This window comes from Hipposideros armiger, unplaced genomic scaffold (genome assembly GCF_001890085.2).
Source record: "Hipposideros armiger isolate ML-2016 unplaced genomic scaffold, ASM189008v1 scaffold_126, whole genome shotgun sequence".
NCBI lineage: Eukaryota > Metazoa > Chordata > Mammalia > Chiroptera > Hipposideridae > Hipposideros > Hipposideros armiger.
Window position 1 is genome coordinate 448,990 of NW_017731476.1, and position 20,815 is coordinate 469,804.

The window sequence follows — 20,815 nt, forward strand, 5'->3', positions numbered from 1 at the left end:
AGTGTGGGAAGTGGAATGTGGGTGGGGGAGACAGAAGTGCCCGTAATGAGGGTGAAGAGGTGGCATGGCACCAGGTGGTGTAGGTAACGGTAGGAAAAAGCTGGACTATTATTTAGTCATCCAGCAGACGTGGTCCTTTAAAAAAAACACTCAGATCCATTCACTTCACAAGCATTTAATTGACTGCCTGCATTGTGCTAGGTGCTGCGGGAGCAGTAAGAGTAAGACCCTGACCCTTCGGGAGCTGACACTAGCAGGAAGACAGAATTCAAGGAGTTCTTAGGTAACGCGGGGGAAATTGAGGGGCAAGCACCCAGGAAGGGAACCTAACACACCTGAAGCTAGGAGAGAGGCAGGGGTGAAGGGCTACTTCCCAAAGAGTAAGGCAAACTTTCATCTAGGACCTATGTTTCATTCCATTCTCCACGTAGCAAAAAGTAATCCTTTAAAAATACACATCTGACCTCTTCATTTTCTGTAAAAGGTTCCCCACTGCTTTAAGGATAATGTGTCTCTCCTAAAAATCTGGTCCCAGGGTACTTACCTCTGCAGTTTCATTTTTTAAAACCTCCTCTCTAATTTTATTCTCCAGCCGTGCTCAAATTTTCTTAACTTGTCACATCCCATTCCCCCAGCCTAGAAATCCATCACCCAACCCTGGGTCACTCCTATCTGCTTTCATAGCGCCCTGTGCTTCACCTAATAGATCTCATCTAATTGTCTGAACCTACCACTAGCTTGAACTCCCTGAGGGCAGGAAATGGTTTAATTACAGTTGTATCCAGAGCATCTAGTCTGAGGTGCTAATGCCCAAGTCATTTTAAATGAATGAACGCTGCCTTCACTGCAGTTGGATGGAGCATTTTGCGCTAGACCTTAGGAACTTTGGCCGTCCTTTTATTACTACGGTTTGAGGGTTCATTCTAGGGCATGGAGAAACCTTGTAGGTTTAAAAACCATTGACGTTTAAAATAAATCGGCGTGCTCACACTGGCAACTTGAATGCCCATCAGTCTTTTATTTACAGCAGAGAAGGTCGAGAGTAGCTCCTCACGAAACCTACCAGCAGCTTATCTAGTCCCGGGATTTCTTTTTTTGCACTTTGACTCCGCCCAAGGGCCCCCAAGTGGCGGAAGAACTGCACGTTACGTCGTGCACATCGCACGAGACTGCGGAGGCATCCCGACGCTACGCGGCGGAGTGGGCGGGGCGGCCGGTTCTTCCTCGGAGGCTTCGGCTCCTCCCCCAGCGCTTCACACGCTCATTGTGAAGCGACAGCAGCTGGCAGCCTTTGGGGCTGGTAGAGACCCAGAGACCTTAAATTCTTGGTGCGCTTGGGCGCCGCGCTGCTCCTTCCCCATCCCAAAGACTAGGGGCGCGAGGTTCACTTTCTTTCTTCTCTCTTCCCCCGCCGGAGCTAACCGCCCCGGTGCGCGCGGACCCCGCGCCGCCGCTCCTTCCCCGCCCCTCCCCCTTCGGGAGTTCTCGCCCGCGCGCTCCTCTCCCTCCCCTTTCCCTGGCGACGCGCACGCGCGCCAGGCCGGCTCGCGCCCTCTCGCTTTTCCTGGGCCCGCGAGACCCCCCTCCCCTTCCGCCTCGCGGCGCTTTCTCGCGCCGCGGTCTTCTGTATCCAACCCCGACCCCGCGGGGCTCCCGCCCGCCCGCCAACGGCGGGTCCCCAGCTTCCCAATTCCCTCGCTTCCCGCGCTCTCCGGTGGGGGCCTAGCCCCGGCTTCTCTCCCTTCCTTTCCCCTAATTCCCCTTCCGGACGCTGCCATCATGTTGAAGCCTCAGCCGCCACAACAGACCTCCCAGCCCCAGCAGCCGCCCCCCACGCAACAGGCCGTGGCCCGCCGGCCTCCCGGGGGCACCAGCCCTCCCAACGGCGGCCTTCCGGCGCCCCTAGCCTCCGCCTCAGCTCCCCCAGGGCCTCCCGCGGCCACTTCCCCCTGCCTGGGGCCTGCAGCCGCTGCCGGGAGCGGGCTCCGCCGGGGACCCGAGGGCATCTTGGCGCCCCAGCCGCCGCCACCGCAGCAGCAACATCAAGAGAGGCCAGGGGCAGCGGCCATCGGCAGCGCCAGGTGAGAAGGGGTGGGTTTGCGGGCGCTGGAACACAGGTTGCGGGTCAGCGGCGGCTCGGTTCCGGCCCGGCGGCCAGGGCTTGAGTACACCGCGCGAGGTTGCTTCCTAGCCTGGACACCTTTGAGGGGCGCCAGGGGGAGTGGGGTACCCCCCTTATCTGGGAACGGGCCCCTTCATGTCCTAACAGGTCGGAGGGAAAGGGTCCCCCGGCAGCCACCAGGACACTCGGAGGCCAGGCTCAGCTCCCGGAGCCTGGTCAGGTCCCGCGGCCAGGGCCTTAGGGGAAGGCAGGGCGCATCGCGGCAGCGCCGTCGGAACGAGGAGTTGGGGGGGTGAAGAGGTGATCTGGGTCCCCGGCTCCATTACCAAGGAGGGTCTCGCGGTCCCCGGCTTCAGCCAATGGGGAGTCAGCTGCGGGAAGGGGTCCCTGGCCGTAGCCAATGGAGGGGGGCGCGCGGCCCACAGTTTGGCCAATGGGGAAGGAGGGACTTGGGAGCGGGTGACCGCCTCCTCCTTCCCGGTCTGGCCAGTAGGAGGGGAGCGGGGTGGGCGGGGAGACGGAAGGAGAGGCAACAGGGAGGACTGCGGGCCGGGAACCTCCTGCGCGCGCGCGCTCTTCACGTACGTGCGCGTGGATGCTCTGTTTTATGACCCAGGCCTTCGGGAGCCCAGGATAACCTGTAGGGCAGTGGTTGGGAGGGTGTGTGTAGGGGCTTCGTGGTTGAGTGGTGGACACCCCGCTCGGTTTCTTCTGAGTATGGGTTAATGGAATTGAGCGTGGCGGTACACGCAGGCGCAGTGGGTTCTGATCGCGGGAGGGGGGTTTAGAAGCGGTCTGTGGGCTTTAGTGCGCAGGCGCAGACCGGGCGAGGCCTCCCGGTGGATGGCTCTTGCGGCTGCGCTGTCCCCCAGCCCCGCCAACGGCCCCTTCATCATCCTCCTCAATCGCCGGTTACATCAGCCAGCGAGGAGCAGGGTTACCAGGCGATTGGTGACCCCTCCCAGAGTGGGGAACGCACTGAACAAGGAAAGGGGTCGAGAGGGTGAGTTGTAGAAGAAGTAACCTCCTCCCAGTATTGGGGCGTAAGACTGCTGAAAGTGATTGTCTTTTCTTTTTGGGAGGCACTTCCGCATCTGCACTCCCTGAGCTTCCATTTTTATAGCCGAGGTGGGTTATTGGTTGTCGAATACTGAAGCATTGGTCTGTCGGAAGCGTGGAGCCCTGGTCCTTTCTAGATAGGGAGACAGTTGTGTTGAACATACTGTTAAAGCAATTGACAACAGTTGTTGATTGAGGTCTGTTTTACTGGCACTTGGAGGAAATGTTTTACTTTTACTGGCTTATAATGCTTATGCCTTTCTTCTGTAAGTTGAGAGTTTGAAAATCATGTTGATTAATTGTAGCCTTGATTGGTGTCTTCACGTGGTGTGTGGTTCTGGAGTACCAAGTCCTTTGAAAGCAATTGTGTAAGAGGCATTAAACAGATTTAAATTGGTTTCTTGTTTCCTTCTCTTATAGGGGACAAAGCACAGGCAAGGGACCCCCACAGTCACCGGTGAGTGCCTTCCCCCATCTCCCCCCAAGACTTAAAAGATATATATGTGGGAATATAGGACAGATTAGGTGTAGATGTGGTCAGGTGGGCTCAGAAGGGCAGGGGGCCCAGCACATGGTTGGTGGTGTGTGTGGAGTGGCTATTTGGAAGGAAGGTGAGATATTGACTGGTTCTTCCTTTATTTGTTTCTCCTGTGTTACTGTCAGGTGTTTGAGGGTGTCTACAACAATTCCAGAATGCTGCACTTTCTTACAGCTGTGGTGGTGAGTGGGATCCTGACCCCTGGGTGGATTGAGGACTGGGATGATTCTGTTTGCTGGAGACACGCTTATTTTTCCCACTCTCCCAGGGCTCTACTTGTGATGTAAAGGTGAAGAATGGTACCACCTATGAAGGTATCTTCAAGACTCTGAGCTCAAAGGTCAGTGTACGCAAATTCATTTAGTTTTCGAGCTGCATGCAAGGAGGAGAATGAAATATAAGCTAGTTAAGATGTGACTTGAGTGGTATGGGACAGCAGTGAGGCTGTCATTTGTTTCTGTAGGAAACTGTGCTGGAGTCATGCTGCAAGCTGAGACACGGGTCTGGAATTTTAGAGCTGGGTGCTTTCACGTTAAAAGGCTTAAATATATATTTTTTTAATGTAAATTTCTAATTTTGGGACTTCTGCTAAGTCCTATGGCTGATGTTGAGAAGACATCACCCATGAGAATATGATGTTGGGAAAAGCTTAGAAAGGGTAAGAGAAAAATAGTTATCTGTTTTGCCCTCGGGTTTCTTTTTACTTTTTTTTAAAGATTTTTATTGGGGAATTGGGGGAAGGGGAACAGACAAGTTGCTGTCCTTTTGTTCTTCAGTCTAGTTGTGGGGGACGTTGCTTCACTGGCCCAAGTTGGCACCATCATTGCGCTCTTCCTGGGCGAGGCAGATCAGTCACCGGCTTCTGGTCGGCTACTCACTCTGGCTGCTGGCTACACGCGGTAGCCAGTGGCAACCCACTGCAGCAGGGGCTGCAGCCTACATGGTTGCCGGGGACACATGGCAGCCCAGCTCCAGGTTGAGCTGTTGTTCAGCATCTTAGCTGTAGAGGGCAGTGTCACTGGCCCGCATATGTGGGATCTGAACCAGGGCCCTCTGGCGTTCCAAGCCAGCTCTTAACCAAAGCGCCACTCAGCCGGCCCGCCCTCCTGTTTCTTGATACTAACCCTCGGGTGTTGGGAAATGGGGCTTTTTTAGTTTGAACTAGCAGTGGACGCTGTGCACCGGAAAGCATCTGAGCCAGCAGGTGGCCCTCGTCGGGAAGACATCGTGGACACCATGGTGTTTAAGCCGAGTGACGTCATGCTTGTCCACTTCCGAAATGTGGACTTCAATTATGCTACGAAAGGTATTGTGCCAGGCTGGTTTGTCAGACCCACTTTGAGTGGAGGGCAGAGGGTGGCTCCATGCTAACTTGATTTCACCCCCATCTCTCCATCTGCTTTACCATCTTTTCCTGAGGAAGAGAATGTCTTTATGTCTAAGATAAAGTGGAATGAATATGGCATATGTTGTGGTTCTTCGCATTTTCCTTGCTTTGTTTTCAAGTCCTTGCTACTTTTGAATTATTGAGATGAGGGAGCCTGGTCTGTTTGAGGCTTTTGATGCTGCCCCTGTCCTCACCCCCCCCAACCCTGACACAAACTTTTCTTTGCTTCTGAACTACTGGGTTGGAGGGTGGAAAGAAGGCTGTGAGATACCACCTGACTCCTGATCTTCAACTCTGCCCCACAGATAAGTTCACTGATTCAGCCATTGCCATGAACTCAAAGGTGAACGGAGAGCACAAGGAGAAGGTGCTTCAGCGCTGGGAGGGGGGTGACAGCAACAGCGACGACTACGACCTAGAGTCTGACATGGTACAGTCTCTTTCTCAAGCTTCCCGGGGTGGGGCGGTCATTGGCAGTCAGGTCGTTCCTGGAACCGAGGTGCTTCTGGGGAGGTGGAAGGAGAGGAAAATCTTCTAGCTACTATTGCCTATTCATGGCGGTCAGATTCCAAATGGAAAAGTATAGAAACTAACAAAACAAAAATACTTGTTATCCCACAATTTGTGATTGACAACTAGCATTTGCTTCGAGTCGTTTTTTTTTTCCAACTTGACAAAAAGTAGACAACTGTGTACTGTGTAGGCCCATTTCCCTTCTGAGAAAAACAACTGCTATACTTCAAATCCTTTAAAATGTCTCGTGAGTGAATACATTATTATTGTGCTGTTGTTTAATTTGCACAAGAATTTACTTTTCCTGCCTGTTTTTTAATGTTTTGTGTCGATATATAGATTTGGTTCATTGTTTTTAACTATTACGTACTGTTTTACTTAAATACGTACCCATGTATGTAGACCCACCAAATTGTATTTATTTCTTTCCTTATTGATTGATGTTTTATTGCTATTATTTTGCTATACTTCGCGAATTTGTAGAACATGTAGCCCCATGCACATAGGCCAAAATTTCTCTTAAAAATGGATTTGTTAGGTCTTAAGACTTCAGCTTTACTAGTTATTGCCAGTTTGTGTTTCAATTGGTAGTTCTGGTTGATATTCCCACCGGCCATGTTTTTCCACTCTTGGTTTGGTCAGATTTTTAAGTTTTTCAACCTTGTGGAGAATGAGATGTCATTGGTGCTTTCTTTGCTGGCTTTTTAGTTTTGTTTTGTTTTGATGGGCGAAAGTTTTTAATTAAAATTTTTTTCAATTACAGTTGGCATTCAATATTATTTTACGTTTCAGGTGTACAGCATAGTGGTTAGACAGTTACGTAATTTATGAAGTCATCCTCCTGATTAGTCTAGTGCCACCTGGCACTATGCATAGTTATTAAATATTATTGACTGTATTTCCTATGCTTCAATGCTGGAAGGAGGGTGGCATTAACATAAGGATATTCCTTTAACATCCCTGTGACTGTTGTGTAACTACCAATTTGTACTTCTTAATTCCTTCATCTCTTGCACCCAGCTCCCCAAACCCCCCTCTCACTTGGCAACCATCAGTTTGTTCTCTGTATCTGAGTCTGTTTCTGTTTTGTTTGTTTATTTTGCTTTAGATTCCACATATAAGTGAGATCATACGTATTTTACTCTGACTTATTTCACTGATCACAATACCTTCTAGGTCTATCCATGTTGTCATATCCTTGCTGGGTTTTAAAATATTCTCCCTCCTCCTTCCCTAGTCCAATGGATGGGATCCCAATGAAATGTTCAAGTTCAACGAGGAGAACTATGGTGTAAAGACCACTTACGATAGCAGTCTCTCTTCTTACACGTGAGTATCTTTGTCCTCCTCGGGTGGTGCAGTTGGAGGTGTGGGGTCACCAACAGAAGAGCAGGTCTCTAAGTGGAACATAGCTTTTGTTCATGCTTTTCTGGGTGTCTCTCCAGGCTGCCCTCTCCCCACTCTTGTTGTGCCTTATGAACTGCTCCCTGAAAGAGTTTCTCTTATCCTTGATTCCAGGCCACCTCATGGGTGGAATTAGCTGCTTTTTTGTTCACTTGTCCATACTTTTCCTCTAGAAATTAAAACATGCTTAAATATGTGTCTAGGTGTCCCTGAGATTTAGAGATGCCTTGGGGCTGTTCCTGGGACATACTAGATGCCCATTTAGCACATGCTGAGTGTTGAAGCGGTTAAACACTCACATACCTGAGCCTGTGATAGGACTGATGGGATGTTTTTCCTTTCTCTCTTTTGTTCCCGGCTCTGGGTGGTGGTGGTCTGTGCTGGTCCTTTCAGGGTGCCCTTAGAGAAAGACAACTCAGAAGAGTTTCGTCAGCGTGAGCTACGTGCAGCCCAGTTGGCTCGGGAGATTGAATCGAGCCCTCAGTACCGCCTGCGGATCGCCATGGAGAACGACGACGGTCGCACTGAGGAGGAGAAGCACAGTGGGGTCCAGCGGCAGGGCTCGGGCCGGGAGAGCCCCAGTGCGGTGTCCAGGTAGTTGTTGAGGCAGCCTGCTCTGTGAGGGGCTCACTATGGGCTGGGGTTTGTGCTGAGAGCTCTGTACACACTTATCTAGGAGATGGAAACTCCCAAGTGGTTAAGTGATTTGCCCATGGTAACAAGGCTAAAGGTGATGCATTTATGAGGAAAAAAATTGCAGTTTAGATATGTATGTTTGCATACACACACATATATATATATATATATATATACATACATACATATATATATATATATATAAAATATGTGTGTGTATATATATATAACATACATATATTTTTTTGTAAATCCATCCATTTGTATGTCTTATTTTTCCCTCTGAAAATGATATCAAACTGTACATGATGATCTGTACCTTGTAAAAGCCGTCCCTTCAACTACAATGTGATAACACCTTTCTCTTGGGTCAGGAGTGATAGAATTGTGGGGCATTGGCCAGGGCAGGGCTGGCACAATTAAAGGTCATAAGCCTGCAGCCACAGAACAGGACAGATCTTCAAGTGGGATAGTGCCCGCAGCTGAAACCAGTGTGAGTGAGTGTGTGTGTGTGTGTGTGTGTGTGTGTGTGTGTGCGCGCGCGCGCGTGCGTGCGTGCGTGCGTGCGTGCGCGCGCCTGCGTGCATGCTCGTGTGTATTGGGGTGGGAGGTGAGGTGGACTTCGGAAGGATGGCTTCTTTCCAAAATGTGTGGGTTTTGTGGTTACTTGACCTCATTTGAACTGTCTCTCCCCAGGGAGGGAAAGTATATCCCTCTGCCCCAGCGAGTTCGGGAAGGTCCCCGGGGAGGAGTTCGGTGCAGTAGTTCCCGGGGCGGCCGGCCTGGCCTTAGCTCTTTGCCACCTCGTGGCCCTCACCATCTTGACAATAGCAGCCCCGGCCCTGGTTCTGAGACACGTGGTATTAATGGAGGTGAGTAATGAAGCAGACTTGGGGTGGGGGGTGGAAAGGCTAATTGAAAGGACTTGGGTGGCTTGGAAGGGTGGTGCACTGGTGGCAATGTAATAGCGAGCACTCTGCCTCTTCTTCCCCATCTTCAAACCAATAGGCCCTTCCCGCATGTCCCCTAAGGCCCAGCGACCTCTGAGAGGTGCCAAGACCCTGTCTTCCCCCGGCAGCAGGCCTTCTGGAGAAGCTTCTGTTCCGCCTGCTCCTACAGGTAACATTTCAGCGGCGTTACATGGAGAAACGGATAGCCATTTGCAGATGGATGTAAATATGTCTGTTGTTGGGATGCTGGGATGGGAGATAGTTACAAGATAAAACTGTGAAAGGTGTCTTGGGGTTTGGATTTATGCTTTTTAGGAAAGAAGTTTTCAGTTTCCCTTGTGCAAAAACCCCAGCATAGTAACCCCTGGGTATATCTAGCTGGCAGGTGTCTTTTGTTGAAGTTATCATTGCCAACATTTTAAAACCAGAGAAATCATAGAGAAGTTCCAGTTTCTTTTGAAATGCAAGAAGTCCTGTCAGCACTGACCTGTCCTGCAGCCTAGCTGCAGCAGCTGTGACTGAGTCATGACTGCTCCTTTAAGGCCCGTGGGTCCCCTAAGGCCATTTCACCTGCTTACATTACCTGCCTTGCCCCTGTAGGCATTTAGGGTTGTGACCTTGACAAGTGGGGAAATTTTTCTCGGAGTTTCTAGTAAGTCCTTTAGACTTGTTGCTTACTGACCAGCAGTAACCATCGTACAGCTTTCCCTTTCCTTCCAGTGGGCCGGATGTACCCCCCGCGCTCTCCCAAGTCGGCTGCCCCTGCCCCCATCTCACCTTCCTGTCCTGAGCCTCCCATTGGCTCGGCAGTACCGACCTCTTCAGCTTCCATCCCTGTGACGTCATCCATTGTGGACCCTGGAGTAGGCTCCATTTCCCCAGCTTCTCCAAAGATCTCACTGGCCTCCACAGATGGTAAGAGTCCAATGGTTGAGGGCTGTGGACAGTGTGAAGTGTGGTTCTGGACAGAAGGACCTTCAGGCGTCTATCTCTTCTTGCTCAGTAAAAGAACTTCCAGCCAAGGAACCTGGGAGAACTCTGGAGTCCCAGGAGCTGTCCCGGATATCGGGGAAGGGTGAGGATGAGTTTTTTCTGCCCAAGTCTAATGCCCCTTTCCGTTAGAAAAGTTGTTGGAATTCAAAAACCATGTCTGTTAGCCCTTTGATCTTAATTTCTCTTGGAGGATTCTCAAGAGCCCCTCTTGTTTTTGTTTTATTTTGGAGGGTTTTTTTTGGGGGGGAGGGGCTACTGGCATTGTGTAGCCACTTAGAGAAAAGAAATGTATGTTTTCTCCTCTTTCACTGTTTCTCATAGTCCCTGGCCTTCAGAATGAACAGAAACGCTTTCAACTGGAAGAACTGAGAAAGTTTGGGGCACAGTTTAAGGTGAGAGAAGTGTGGGAATGTGCTAGGATGTTTACAGATGAAGGGGATGTGGGGGGTTTACAGAAGAGGCACCGGACTGGTGGGATGGAAGGGATGAGAGGAGATGAAGGAAGGAAGCAGGGCCTGCGGTCTGGACCTGACGATGCTGACGTGTGACTCTCCTCCCAGCTGCAGCCCAGTAGCTCTCCTGAGACCAGCCTGGACCCTTTTCCTCCCCGGATCTTAAAGGAGGAGGCCAAAGGGAAGGAGAAGGAAGTGGATGGTCTATTGACTTCAGAGTCCATGGGGTCCCCGGTCTCCTCCAAGACAGAGTCCATATTGGATAAGGAGGACAAACCGCCTCTGCCACCCTCAGGAGGCACTGAGGGACCAGAGCAGCCTCCACCGCCTTGTCCAAGCCAGACCGGCAGCCCCCCGCTGGGCCTCAGCAAGGGAGATGACAAGGATGAGGGCCCTGTTGCTGAGTGAGTGGGGTGGTAACCTGGGGGTGTCGGGGAATAAGGGGTAAGCCGTGTTGATTTACTGTATTTTTCTCTCGTAGACAAGTGAAAAAGTCAACATTGAACCCCAATGCCAAGGAGTTCAATCCCACGAAGCCTCTGCTGTCTGTGGTGAGGGGCTGGAAGGGTGTGGCCTTGGTGGTTTCCACAGAGGAGATTGGGAGTGTTGAGCACTGGGCTGTCAGGCAGTGAGGGTGGTGTGAACATGTGTCAGGGCTGTAGCATTTGGCTGGTTTGGGGAAAACAGGTTTCAGGGCTGAGTGGCAGGGGATTGTGATGTGTCTGACAAGAGTTTATGGGTTTCCCTCTGGGACTTAGCATTTGGCTCAGGGAGTATCTGAGCGTGGTGGTTACAAGCATGGGCTTCATTCAGCCACACTGATTGGGCTTAACCCCTGTACTTACAAAGCTCTGTGATCATGGACAAGCCACTTAATCCCTGCCTCAGTTTTCTCACCTAGAATTACAGAGTGCCCATCTCAGAGCTTGGTGTGAGGCTTAAGCAAGACACGATATAGAGTGTTTGGCACGCAGCCTCGCGGGTGCTGTTGCTGTATGGGCGGGTCGGGGGTGTGGAGGGAGACGAAAATGATGAGATTTTTTATACATACCCTTCTTTATCTCTTGTCTCTTACAGAATAAATCCACCAGTACCCCCACTTCTCCGGGGCCCCGGACACATTCGACCCCCTCCATCCCGGTGCTGACAGCAGGCCAGAGCGGACTGTACAGCCCGCAGTACATTTCCTACATACCTCAGATCCACATGGGACCAGCTGTGCAGGTAAGAAGCGACTGCTGTGCCCAGGGAGACGGTTCGGTGGGCTGGTGGAGAGGCCGGGTCAGGCCTGTCAGGGGCATCTGTGAACAGGTTGCCCAGCCTCACTCGTGTTCTCATCTCCAGGCACCTCAGATGTACCCATATCCTGTGTCCAACTCGGTGCCTGGACAGCAGGGCAAGTACCGGGGTGCCAAAGGTGAGCAGGGTCGGGAGGGGCAGTCGGGGGTGCTGCCCAGTACCATCTGGCAGGTGGAGCTGGAGCTCTGCGCTGTACTCCTCCCACCCCTAGGCTCCCTGCCCGCCCAGCGCTCGGACCAGCACCAGCCAGCCTCTGCCCCTCCGATGATGCAGGCCGCTGCTGCCGCCGGCCCGCCCCTGGTGGCTGCCACACCTTACTCTTCCTACATCCCCTACAACCCTCAGCAGTTCCCAGGCCAGCCCGCCATGATGCAGCCCATGGCCCACTATCCCTCGCAGGTAACTGCACACAGCAGGGACATGGGCACAGAGGCCCCACGGTAGAGCCCGTTATCTGCGGCTCCTGGGCTCAGGAGCTGGGGGAGGAGAGTGGCCCGCAGTGTAGTGAGTGGTGGTGGCGGGCTTGGGCTCAGCGCGGGCTCTGGTAGGACCTGTGGTGAGGCCTTGGCCACTGAGCTGTAGTTGTTTTTCTCTGCAGAATAGCCTCTCTGTCATCAGGTTGTTGTAGGTTAGACATGCAAGGGGTGGCAGGGCCGAGGGGGGGTGAACACAGGTCACGCCGTCCAGTCCCCCGAACTGACCGCGTCTCTCCCCGCTGCTGCAGCCGGTGTTCGCCCCCATGCTTCAGAGCAACCCACGCATGCTGACATCGGGGAGCCACCCCCAGGCCATCGTGTCGTCGTCCACTCCTCAGTACCCGTCCGCAGAGCAGCCCACCCCCCAGGCCCTGTATGGTGAGTCGGGGTTACTGTTCCCTCCCAGGCAGAGCTCCCCAGCCCCTCGGTGTGCTCATCACTGACTCTCCCCCTCTTTCCTGCTGTAGCCACTGTTCACCAGTCCTACCCACACCATGCCACGCAGCTCCATGCCCACCAGCCGCAGCCGGCCACCACGCCGACGGGGAGCCAGCCACAGTCCCAGCATGCAGCCCCCAGTCCTGTCCAGGTGCCTGCCACGGGTGGTGCTGAGTGGTTGGGGCAAGAATGGGGGGGGGGCTGGGGTTAATTGCCCAGTGTGGGGAGGATCAGTGGTCAGCGGGGGGAAGGCCTGGGGACCAGTGGAGTGGGTGGCACTTACCTTCTCCTCCCCCTCCCCTGACAGCATCAGGCGGGGCAGGCCCCACACCTGGGCAGTGGACAGCCACAGCAGAATCTGTACCACCCAGGGGCCCTGACAGGCACGCCGCCGTCTCTGCCACCGGGACCTTCTGCCCAGTCTCCTCAGAGCAGCTTCCCCCAACCGGCTGCTGTGTATGCCATCCATGCTCACCAGCAGCTGCCCCACGGCTTCACCAACATGGCCCATGTTACCCAGGTAAGAGCCCAAGGGACCTGCCTCCTCTGGGTTGGTTTTGCCACGAGGACCTTGGCCGTGGGGCTCGCCCTTTCCTGCGTCCCTGGTGCCACCTTCCTTCGTGCTCCCCACAGCAGGGTTCTCGGGGCCTGGGTCACACTTCCGTGGTACTCCCTGATACTTTCTGTTCTCTGCAGGCCCATGTCCAAACTGGAATCACAGCAGCCCCGCCCCCTCACCCTGGGGCTCCCCACCCGCCCCAGGTGATGCTGCTGCATCCACCCCAGAGTCATGGGGGCCCCCCCCAAGGCGCGGTGCCCCAGAGTGGGGTGCCTACACTCTCAGCTTCCACACCCTCACCCTACCCCTACATCGGACACCCCCAAGGTGAGCAGCCTGGCCAGGCGCCTGGATTTCCAGGAGGAGCCGATGACAGGATTCGTGAGTTCTCGTTAGCTGGGGGACTTTGGCATGGAAGAGCTGAGGGGCTGCAGGTGGGGCAGGATGCACGGGTTCTGGGTGGGGAGTGAGGGGTCTTGGAGGCAGGGCTGTCCCACTGGGCGCCCGCCGACCCGCACCTGTCTGTGAAGTATGTAGGGTGGGCAGAAGCCACAGTCGCCGCCGCCAGGGGCTTGCTCCTGGCTCTGTCCTTTGCTTCCCTCCGTCCTCGCTCAGTTGTGATCCAGCAGCCCCCCTCCCCACTGCCTCCCCAGCTCTCAGTGACCCCGACTGTCTCCTGACTTAGCCGAGGTAAGGTCAGCGCAGCAGACAGGGCCAGGCTGGGGTGTGGGGGGCTGAGCTGGGCACACGAGTAAGGGCTGTGGCTCTCTGGGAAACAGCGTTTGATCTGTGCTTCTGACAGCCCCATGAGACACCTTGAGGAGGCCACTCCTACCCAGACCCCCCCACCCCCACCCCACACTGGACGGCATTGGATGAAGGGACAGCTGCTTGGGTTCTAATGCTCCTGCTCTCTTCTCTTTCCCCTCCAACCAGTTCAATCTCATCCCTCCCAGCAGCTCCCCTTCCACCCCCCGGGGAACTGAAGATTGTCCTGGCCGCGACCTGAGACCTCCATGAGTGGAGGGAAGAGTGACCTATGTCTCTTCCCCCAGCAGCCCGGACCAGTCCCAGCCCTCCAATCCCCCCTTTTCCCCAGGGGGAGCTGGGGAATTCCTGCCAAGCACCTTGAATGGGAAGGGCCTCAAAAGTGGGCAGAGCCAGGGCCCAGTGGGGGTGGGGAGGTTCCTGCTCTGCCCCTGCCTGTCCCCTCCCATCCTCTTACCTCCCCCCCCACCCTGTCCCTGCTGGAGACGGAAGATCTTTTATTTTCTATTATTTATAACCTCAGAATTGGGCCCCCTGTTCTTTCTTCCCCATTAACTTGAGTGACCTGCGTGAGAGACAGATGCCCCACAAGGATGGCTGGACAAGGACTTTTACTTTTTATTACATAAAAATATTTAAAAAAAAATTAAAAAAAAAATAAAATTTTAAACTAACTTAACCTGACTATAGTTTCCTCTTTGGAGAAGAGAATACGACCGTCTGAAATGTGGCATGAAGTGGTTCCTGAGAAGGGGCGGTATGGCCTCCAGCCCAAGAGGATGCTGCCCGTGCAGGTCACCCAACCTCCCAGGGACAGTTTCCTCACCTCAGAATTGGCCTCATCTCGGGGTATGATTTGAAGTTTTGATTTTTTTTTTTTTAAGATTTTATTGGGGAATGGGAGCAGCCAAGTTGTCCGTCAATCTTAGTTGCTGGTGGGCGTAGCCCACCATCCCATGCGGAGTTGAGCCTGCAACCTTCTTGTCAGAAACACGTGCTCTCACCAGCTGAACCATCCTGCCATCTGTTGGCAGCTCAGCTCAGGCGCAGCTCACTGACCCATGTGGGAATCAAACAGGTGACCCTGTTGCTCAGAGCTCACGCTCTTAACCAACTGAGCCACTCAGCCAACCCCTGAAGTTTTAATTTCTAACGCGTGTGCCTCATGTATCTGTCTCTTTACACTGAAAAGTACTTGGTGTGCATGGCCGCTGGAAACAAGCCTGTCTGGTGAGAGGTCTTGGGGTACAGGTGAGACCTAGAAAGATGAAGCTGCTAGTGGGAGATGGGGAGAAAAGGGGAGAGGGCTGGGTTGAGGAGCCAGATTAAGAGGTATAGGAGCTGAACTAGGTTACAGACAGGACAAGAAGTGCCAAGCATAGGATGTAGAAAAAACAGGCTGCAGAGGGGTTTTCTTTCAAGGAGGCATTTTGGAATTGGTTTTCTTGTCTGTAAAATGGAGATAATTTCACCTCTAGAAGATTGTGGGAATGGAACTGGTGCTCAGTGGGAGGCCAGGGGTATTTCAGCTCTTACCAAAGCCAGAGAAAACTGGCTGAGACCAGAAGTCAAGTTTAGATATTAGGGGAGAATTTCCAGAGGAAGGATCTGAAACCTGGTGGGCATGGGGTTGGAGGAGGGAAGGTGTAGAGGTTAGTGAAAAAAGATTGGCCAGCAGCTGATAGGCTGCGAAAAATGGGCAGTTTTGAGGGCCAAAGGTAGAGTTGTCAGGGGGTGTCAACTGGGGTGGAGGGGCAGTGATGACAGCAGCAGGATCAGGAGGAAGTCCTTCAGCTGGAGACACAGGTCCCTAGTCCTGTGAGTGACCTCACCATAGGTATTACTGAGTCCTGCTGCAGCTTTATGGGAGGACTGGAAATTGGTTACGACCTATGAACTTGGAATCCATCCAGTAAGGAACCCTGGGAAACCTCTCAGCCTGGCCTTGGACACGGGGAAAACAAGTCAACCTGCCATAGGTTCAGTCCTGCTCTCCACCTCTCCTCAGTTGGCCTCTGCTCTGGAGTCACATCAGGTTCTGACTTGTAGGAAACAAGCTTAGAGGAGTAGGAGCTGAACAAAGTTACAGACAGGACAAGAAGAACCCAGCATAGGATGCAGAAAAAATAGGCTGCAGAGGGGTTTTCTTTCATGGAGGCAGTTGGGAATTCAGATCGGAGAGAGCCTCCCCTCAGGGCGGCTTATCAGCAGTTGTGTCTGGAATATACTGATTTGTCAGTATCCACATGTGAAAGGTACCCATTAATCCCTGCTGAGTGTTACCTTTTTTGTTTGGAGTCTGTATCCTCGTCAGTCATTTCAAATTTTTAAAAAATCTCTCATTTTATTCCCTGCATATTTGATAAATAGCCTTTTTCTTAATTTTAAAACCCAATAAACGCTGAAAATGAAACTTTGATTCTACAACTTCTTAAGCCTGTTTGGAAGCAGAGACGCAGTGGTGATGACCCCACCGATCAAGCACACAGAGCATGTGTTAATCAGGTTCCTCTCAGGTGCTGGTTCTATATTCCCCGGTCCCACCCTTCCAACTTACACAGAGCACTGGAGACCCAGGCCAGTGCACTATTCACAGAACAGTTTATTGACCTACCACACCTTGCAAGCCCTGTGGCCCCTTTGGGCCAGGGGAAGTGTCAGTCCGGCTGCAACTCTCCTGGGCCGCAGCCTCTGCCCTGGGAAGGGGGCCCCCGAGGCAGGAGAACACCGGCCACTGCAGCTCCCAGCAAGCCTGAGCACAGGTCCAGACTCAGCTCCACTTGAGGTTCTTGTCCTCCTCGGTCATGACTGGTGTGTCAGTGACAAGGCCGGTGCCGATGGTCCGGTTGCCATCTCGCAGGGTGAAACGCTGGCCCTTTTCTAAGATCATTGGCTGCCGCAAGATCAGGCTCAGCTTCAGGTCCTCCCCGGGCATGGCAAGCTCCTGAGGGGCAAAGACAGGTCAGGCGTGGCCTGCAGGGCTGGGAGTCTTCATCCCACCTGTGCTGGGTAACGAGGTTAAAGGTGATGGGAGATGCAGGAGGATGTGACTGGGGACAGTTCATCCCAGCTGTCAGGTAGGTACAGACAGCACAGGTGAAGGCAAGAGAAGGCTGGGGATAGTGTCACTAAGGTATACCCCTGAGAAAACACTGAAATTTGGGGTTCTGCAGGTTCCCTAGTCACGGGTTAGAGCCCTGTGTATAGTGACAGGAGGAATTCTTTTCTGGAAAGTCTTTCTGTGGGTAAATGCAAATACAGCTAAGATTTTAACCTACTTCAGCCCAGGGAATACTGGATCAGGACTCATTCACCCCAAATCCACTGGTCCAGACCCTTCCATCACTAGTTTCATCAGCCAGCCTCTCCATCCAAGGCAAAGCCACCCACACTGTCGCATCTTGGAACTCAGGCAGAGCTGATAGGAAGAGCACCTCCCGTCCGCCCCGCCCCGTCCCCCCACCCCCCAGTACCTTCCCTGGAGGCAGGATGACGCGACAGGCCATGTCCCACGTCAGGGAGAACATGACGGGCATGAAGTGTGACACGAAGGGCTTATGGCGGCCGCCTTCCTCTTTGCTGAGGATGTAAACCTGGAAGGGACAGCAGGTGGCTGGAAGCACTGTCTCTTGGGGACAGCTCGGCTCAGCCCTGCCCACCACCAACCAGAACCTCACCTGTGCCTCCACCTTCTGGTGGGGCTGGATGGACCCTGGCTTGGCCATGACCAGGCCGCGCCTCAGGTCCTCCCGCTTCAGGCCTCGGACCAGGGCCCCAAGGTTATCACCTGCCTCGGCCCTCTCCAGGCTCTTGTGGAACATCTCAATGCCTACGAGGGAGCAGGAGAGACCAGGGTTGGGACAGAGGGGAGGCATGTGGCATCTGCAAGGACAGAGGTCACTCTGGAGCCAGCCCCGGGGTCCCCAGGCTTCCTTCCCATACCTGTCACCACCGTGCGAATGTTCTTGTTATGTCCCAGGAACTCACACTCATCTCCCTTCTTCAAAATGCCGCGTTCTAGCGTACCTGTCACCACCGTGCCCCGGCCTGGAAGGGAACAAGACAGGCGATCAGGGACTCTGGGGGAGGCTCTTGCCAGAGGGACAGAATGGGAACAAGCACCAGGTCCTCACCGGGAATGGAGTAAACTGACTCTACAGGCAGCAGGAAAGGCTTCTCCAAGTCCCGGGTGGGCACCGGGATGTAGGTGTCCACAGCTTCCAGCAGCTTCTGCACAGACTTCAGGCCTAGCTCAGGGTCGCGTTGCTACAGGGGGAGGTGACGGTACTCTGACATTTCCATCCTGCTTACCAAGCACCACTCCCAGGCTCAGCACAGCGCCGAGGCCATCCCACCCCATCCTCTGCCACGCACGGCAGCCCCTGGCTGGCTGCCTTCACCTCCAGGGCACAGAGGGCAGAGCCCACGATGACTGGGGTCTCCTCCCCTTTGTAGCCAAACTCGGTGAGCAGCTCCCGGATCTCCAGCTCCACCAACTCCACCATCTCAGAGTCCTGGACAGCATCTGCCTTGTTCACATACACCACCACATGCTCCACTCCAATCTGCAGGTGGGGAAGCGAAAAGGTCCTGAGTGGCCCAACTCCCCGCTCTTCCCCTTGCCACGCCTATCTATTTGCATACCTGTTTGGCCAGTAGTAAGTGCTCTCGGGTCTGGGGCATGGGGCCGTCATTGGCTGCCACCACCAGGATGCAGCCATCGAGGGGGGCAGTACCTGTGATCATATTCTGGGGAGAGGGGAGAGAAAAACTCAGCTCCACATCCATCTAGCCAAGCACAGATCTCAAACCTAGACATCCTGAGTCTCTTAGCCTCCTCCTCACAAGCCTAACATTTTTCCTGACAGGTGGCAGCTCCTGGCTCTGTCCGCAGCAACTCTCTCACCTTCACGTAATCTGCATGACCCGGGCAATCTGTGTGGGCGTAGTGGCGGGCAGCAGTGCTATACTCCACATGGGCCGCATTGATGGTGATACCGCGGGCTCGCTCCTCAGGGGCATTGTCAATCTCCTCGTACTTCTTAAACTTGGCCCCGCCTCCCTCAGCTAAAACTGATAAACGGAAGAGAACACACCTCTTAGCTGAAGTTCCAAAGGTAGAGGCCGAGCTCAGGCCACACCCCTGGGTCCCTCCCCCTAAACGGACAGCCTCGGAGGCTGATCCCCTCCCTCAACTCCTCCAGCAAATGTAACCCAGTCAGAAAGAAACGTTCAAGGGCCTCGAGGTCCTGCCCAGAGACTTCTCTAAGGTAAAATAAAGCCTCTGCTTACAAAGCAGTCCCCACGGCTGGAGGGAGGCCATTCAGCGTCCCCCAATGCATGCATCACAGAGTTCTTCATGTGAGGAGAAATCTGTCTCCTGCAGCTTCCAGCCCACCGCCCACCCGAGCTCTGGCTCCTGCGGCGACACCGAACACCTCCAGCGGCCACTCTGCTGGCCCCGCCACCCCGGCTCCAGGTCCCGCTACCAGAGCGGCCGCTGCCGGATGCCCCCACTCCAACCCCGCTTACTTTTCGTGATGGCCGCTGTCAGTGTGGTCTTGCCGTGATCCACATGGCCGATGGTACCCACGTTCACGTGGGGCTTGTCGCGCACGTAGGTCTTCTTAGCCTCCACGGCCAGGCCGCGGCACAAGAGGGACAGGGCCGGGACCTTCAGCGGCCGCAACAGGCCCTGCAGCAGTGGGGTCGGGCCGGCGCCGAGACCTGCCGAGGCAGAGGTTTGGAGTCAGGGCGCGCGGGTCCGAGCCCGGCCCCTCCTGACGGCCCCCACGTGCTCTCGGGCCGCGATCGCCCTCCCCGCCCCCCTCACCGCTGAAGAGGGGCGTCGCGCGCAGCAGGGTGGCGGCCGCCATGGTGGTCGTCCTCACGCCCCGAGGACCGGGGACCGGTTGCCAGCGCGTGCAATAAGGAAAGGGCAATTGCGACTGCAGGACACTTCCGGCGGAAGTGAGGGCCGGGAGGGCAAGTCCCGGCGCCTCTAGCCACCAGTTTGTGAGGCCGCAGCCGACTTCCGGGCGCGGGACGGAAAATGTCAAGGTAGGTAGATACTGGGTGTCTCCGGGGCGGGGAAGGATAGAGGTTTTCACCACGCACTTGGGCCTCGCGTGAGGGGGAAATCCACGCGGTTCTCTCCCGCGACCCCAGGGAGGGAGGGAGAGCGAGCGTCCCATAATGCACCGGCGCCGCGAAGCCTCATGGGCGTTGTAGTTCCCAGGGCGCCGGGGTGCTTTTGCGGTTAGAGAGGGAGGTAGGGAGGACTAGACCCGGGTCCAGAGCGAGGGTCTCAGCCTCCGGAAGGCAGAGGCGGCCCCGGCTTGGATGTCTCAGGAACGTCCTGGCGGCGAACTCCCTGGAGTCCGACCCACCGTTCGGGTCAGACGGGAGATCTGGTGGCCCTTGTACTGCAGCCGGAGGTAGGACGAGGCCCTGCAGCCAGGCTGAAAAAGCCGGTCCTGGGCGCCTTGCGGGGGTAGGACTCAAGTGTGACCCATCTCTCCTCTGCGCCTTTGTTTTCTTATCTGTAAAGTGAGAATACAGTAGTGATAGCTTCTTCATAGGGAGATTCTGACGTCTGGCTCTGAGAGGAAATGAGCTGGGAGGAGGCAGGAATGGGGTCATGGTGCCCCCAGGTCTCGCAGTCTTTGACCCTTGACTGTCCACGCTCGTGGCTCACAAAGCTTTGTCGTCTACCCCTATGGCCCTCAGCAGCCCAGGGAGTAATACCCTTGCTCGTCGCCCAAACCACCCCCACCATTTTACTAGTGACACTGAGGGTGAGCCTCAGGTACCTTTAAGAGAGCCACCTTAGTCTTTCTGGTTCCCGCTGTGTCCCTAACACCTAACACAGGGTGGGCCACCCAGTGAGTGCTCAGTAATTGTCTGCTGACTGACTGAATGAGTGCAAGGATAGTACAATACCTTGGTTGTAAGCATAGTTCGTTCCGGAAACAAACTACTCGTATTGCAAGACATCGCTCATTTACCACATTAAAATGTATTAGAAATGTTTGCTTGTTTTGCGGAACACCCGCAAACCACGTTACTCGCAATCCAGGGTTTTACTGTATATGATAAGCTTTTAATGTCCACATCCATCATCTCATCACCCTGGGATGATAATAGCAGCTGCTTAGCCCTGGTTAATGTTTCTAAAATTCATCAGCTCCTAAGACTCAGTTGACTTGATGGTGTTTGTTT

General features: G+C 54.2%; 2 protein-coding genes across 15 annotated transcripts; one reads left to right on the plus strand and one right to left on the minus strand.

The window, feature by feature from the left end:
- The first annotated feature begins 1,052 nt into the window (after positions 1-1,052).
- On the plus strand, positions 1,053-14,273 carry ATXN2L (ataxin 2 like). Of its 14 annotated transcripts, none has more exons than XM_019648488.1 (24): positions 1,053-2,081; positions 3,602-3,638; positions 3,845-3,901; positions 3,988-4,059; positions 4,875-5,025; positions 5,412-5,536; positions 6,857-6,948; positions 7,417-7,617; positions 8,356-8,531; positions 8,668-8,778; positions 9,312-9,524; positions 9,613-9,684; positions 9,924-9,994; positions 10,163-10,458; positions 10,536-10,605; positions 11,132-11,278; positions 11,399-11,471; positions 11,565-11,752; positions 12,078-12,207; positions 12,297-12,418; positions 12,575-12,787; positions 12,964-13,207; positions 13,357-13,516; positions 13,786-14,273. In XM_019648488.1, exons 1-23 carry the CDS (start codon positions 1,780-1,782, stop codon positions 13,509-13,511), a joined length of 3,318 nt encoding a protein of 1,105 aa, XP_019504033.1. In that variant the 5' UTR covers positions 1,053-1,779; the 3' UTR covers positions 13,512-13,516; positions 13,786-14,273. The 14 variants fall into 14 exon arrangements, with proteins under 14 accessions (XP_019504033.1, XP_019504032.1, XP_019504037.1 ...); XM_019648487.1 differs by having other exon boundaries at positions 13,763-13,853; XM_019648499.1 differs by having other exon boundaries at positions 1,054-2,081; positions 12,964-13,153; positions 13,480-13,516.
- A 1,905-nt stretch (positions 14,274-16,178) lies between these two features.
- Positions 16,179-19,567, minus strand: TUFM (Tu translation elongation factor, mitochondrial). The gene is made up of 10 exons (XM_019648515.1): positions 19,428-19,567; positions 19,127-19,321; positions 18,501-18,667; positions 18,239-18,343; positions 17,995-18,159; positions 17,728-17,860; positions 17,537-17,641; positions 17,272-17,423; positions 17,068-17,187; positions 16,179-16,538 (listed from the first exon to the last, which is right to left on the minus strand). The coding sequence occupies exons 1-10, from the start codon at positions 19,468-19,470 to the stop codon at positions 16,365-16,367; spliced, it is 1,359 nt and encodes a 452-aa protein (XP_019504060.1). The 5' UTR covers positions 19,471-19,567; the 3' UTR covers positions 16,179-16,364.
- Between the last annotated feature and the right edge of the window lie 1,248 nt (positions 19,568-20,815).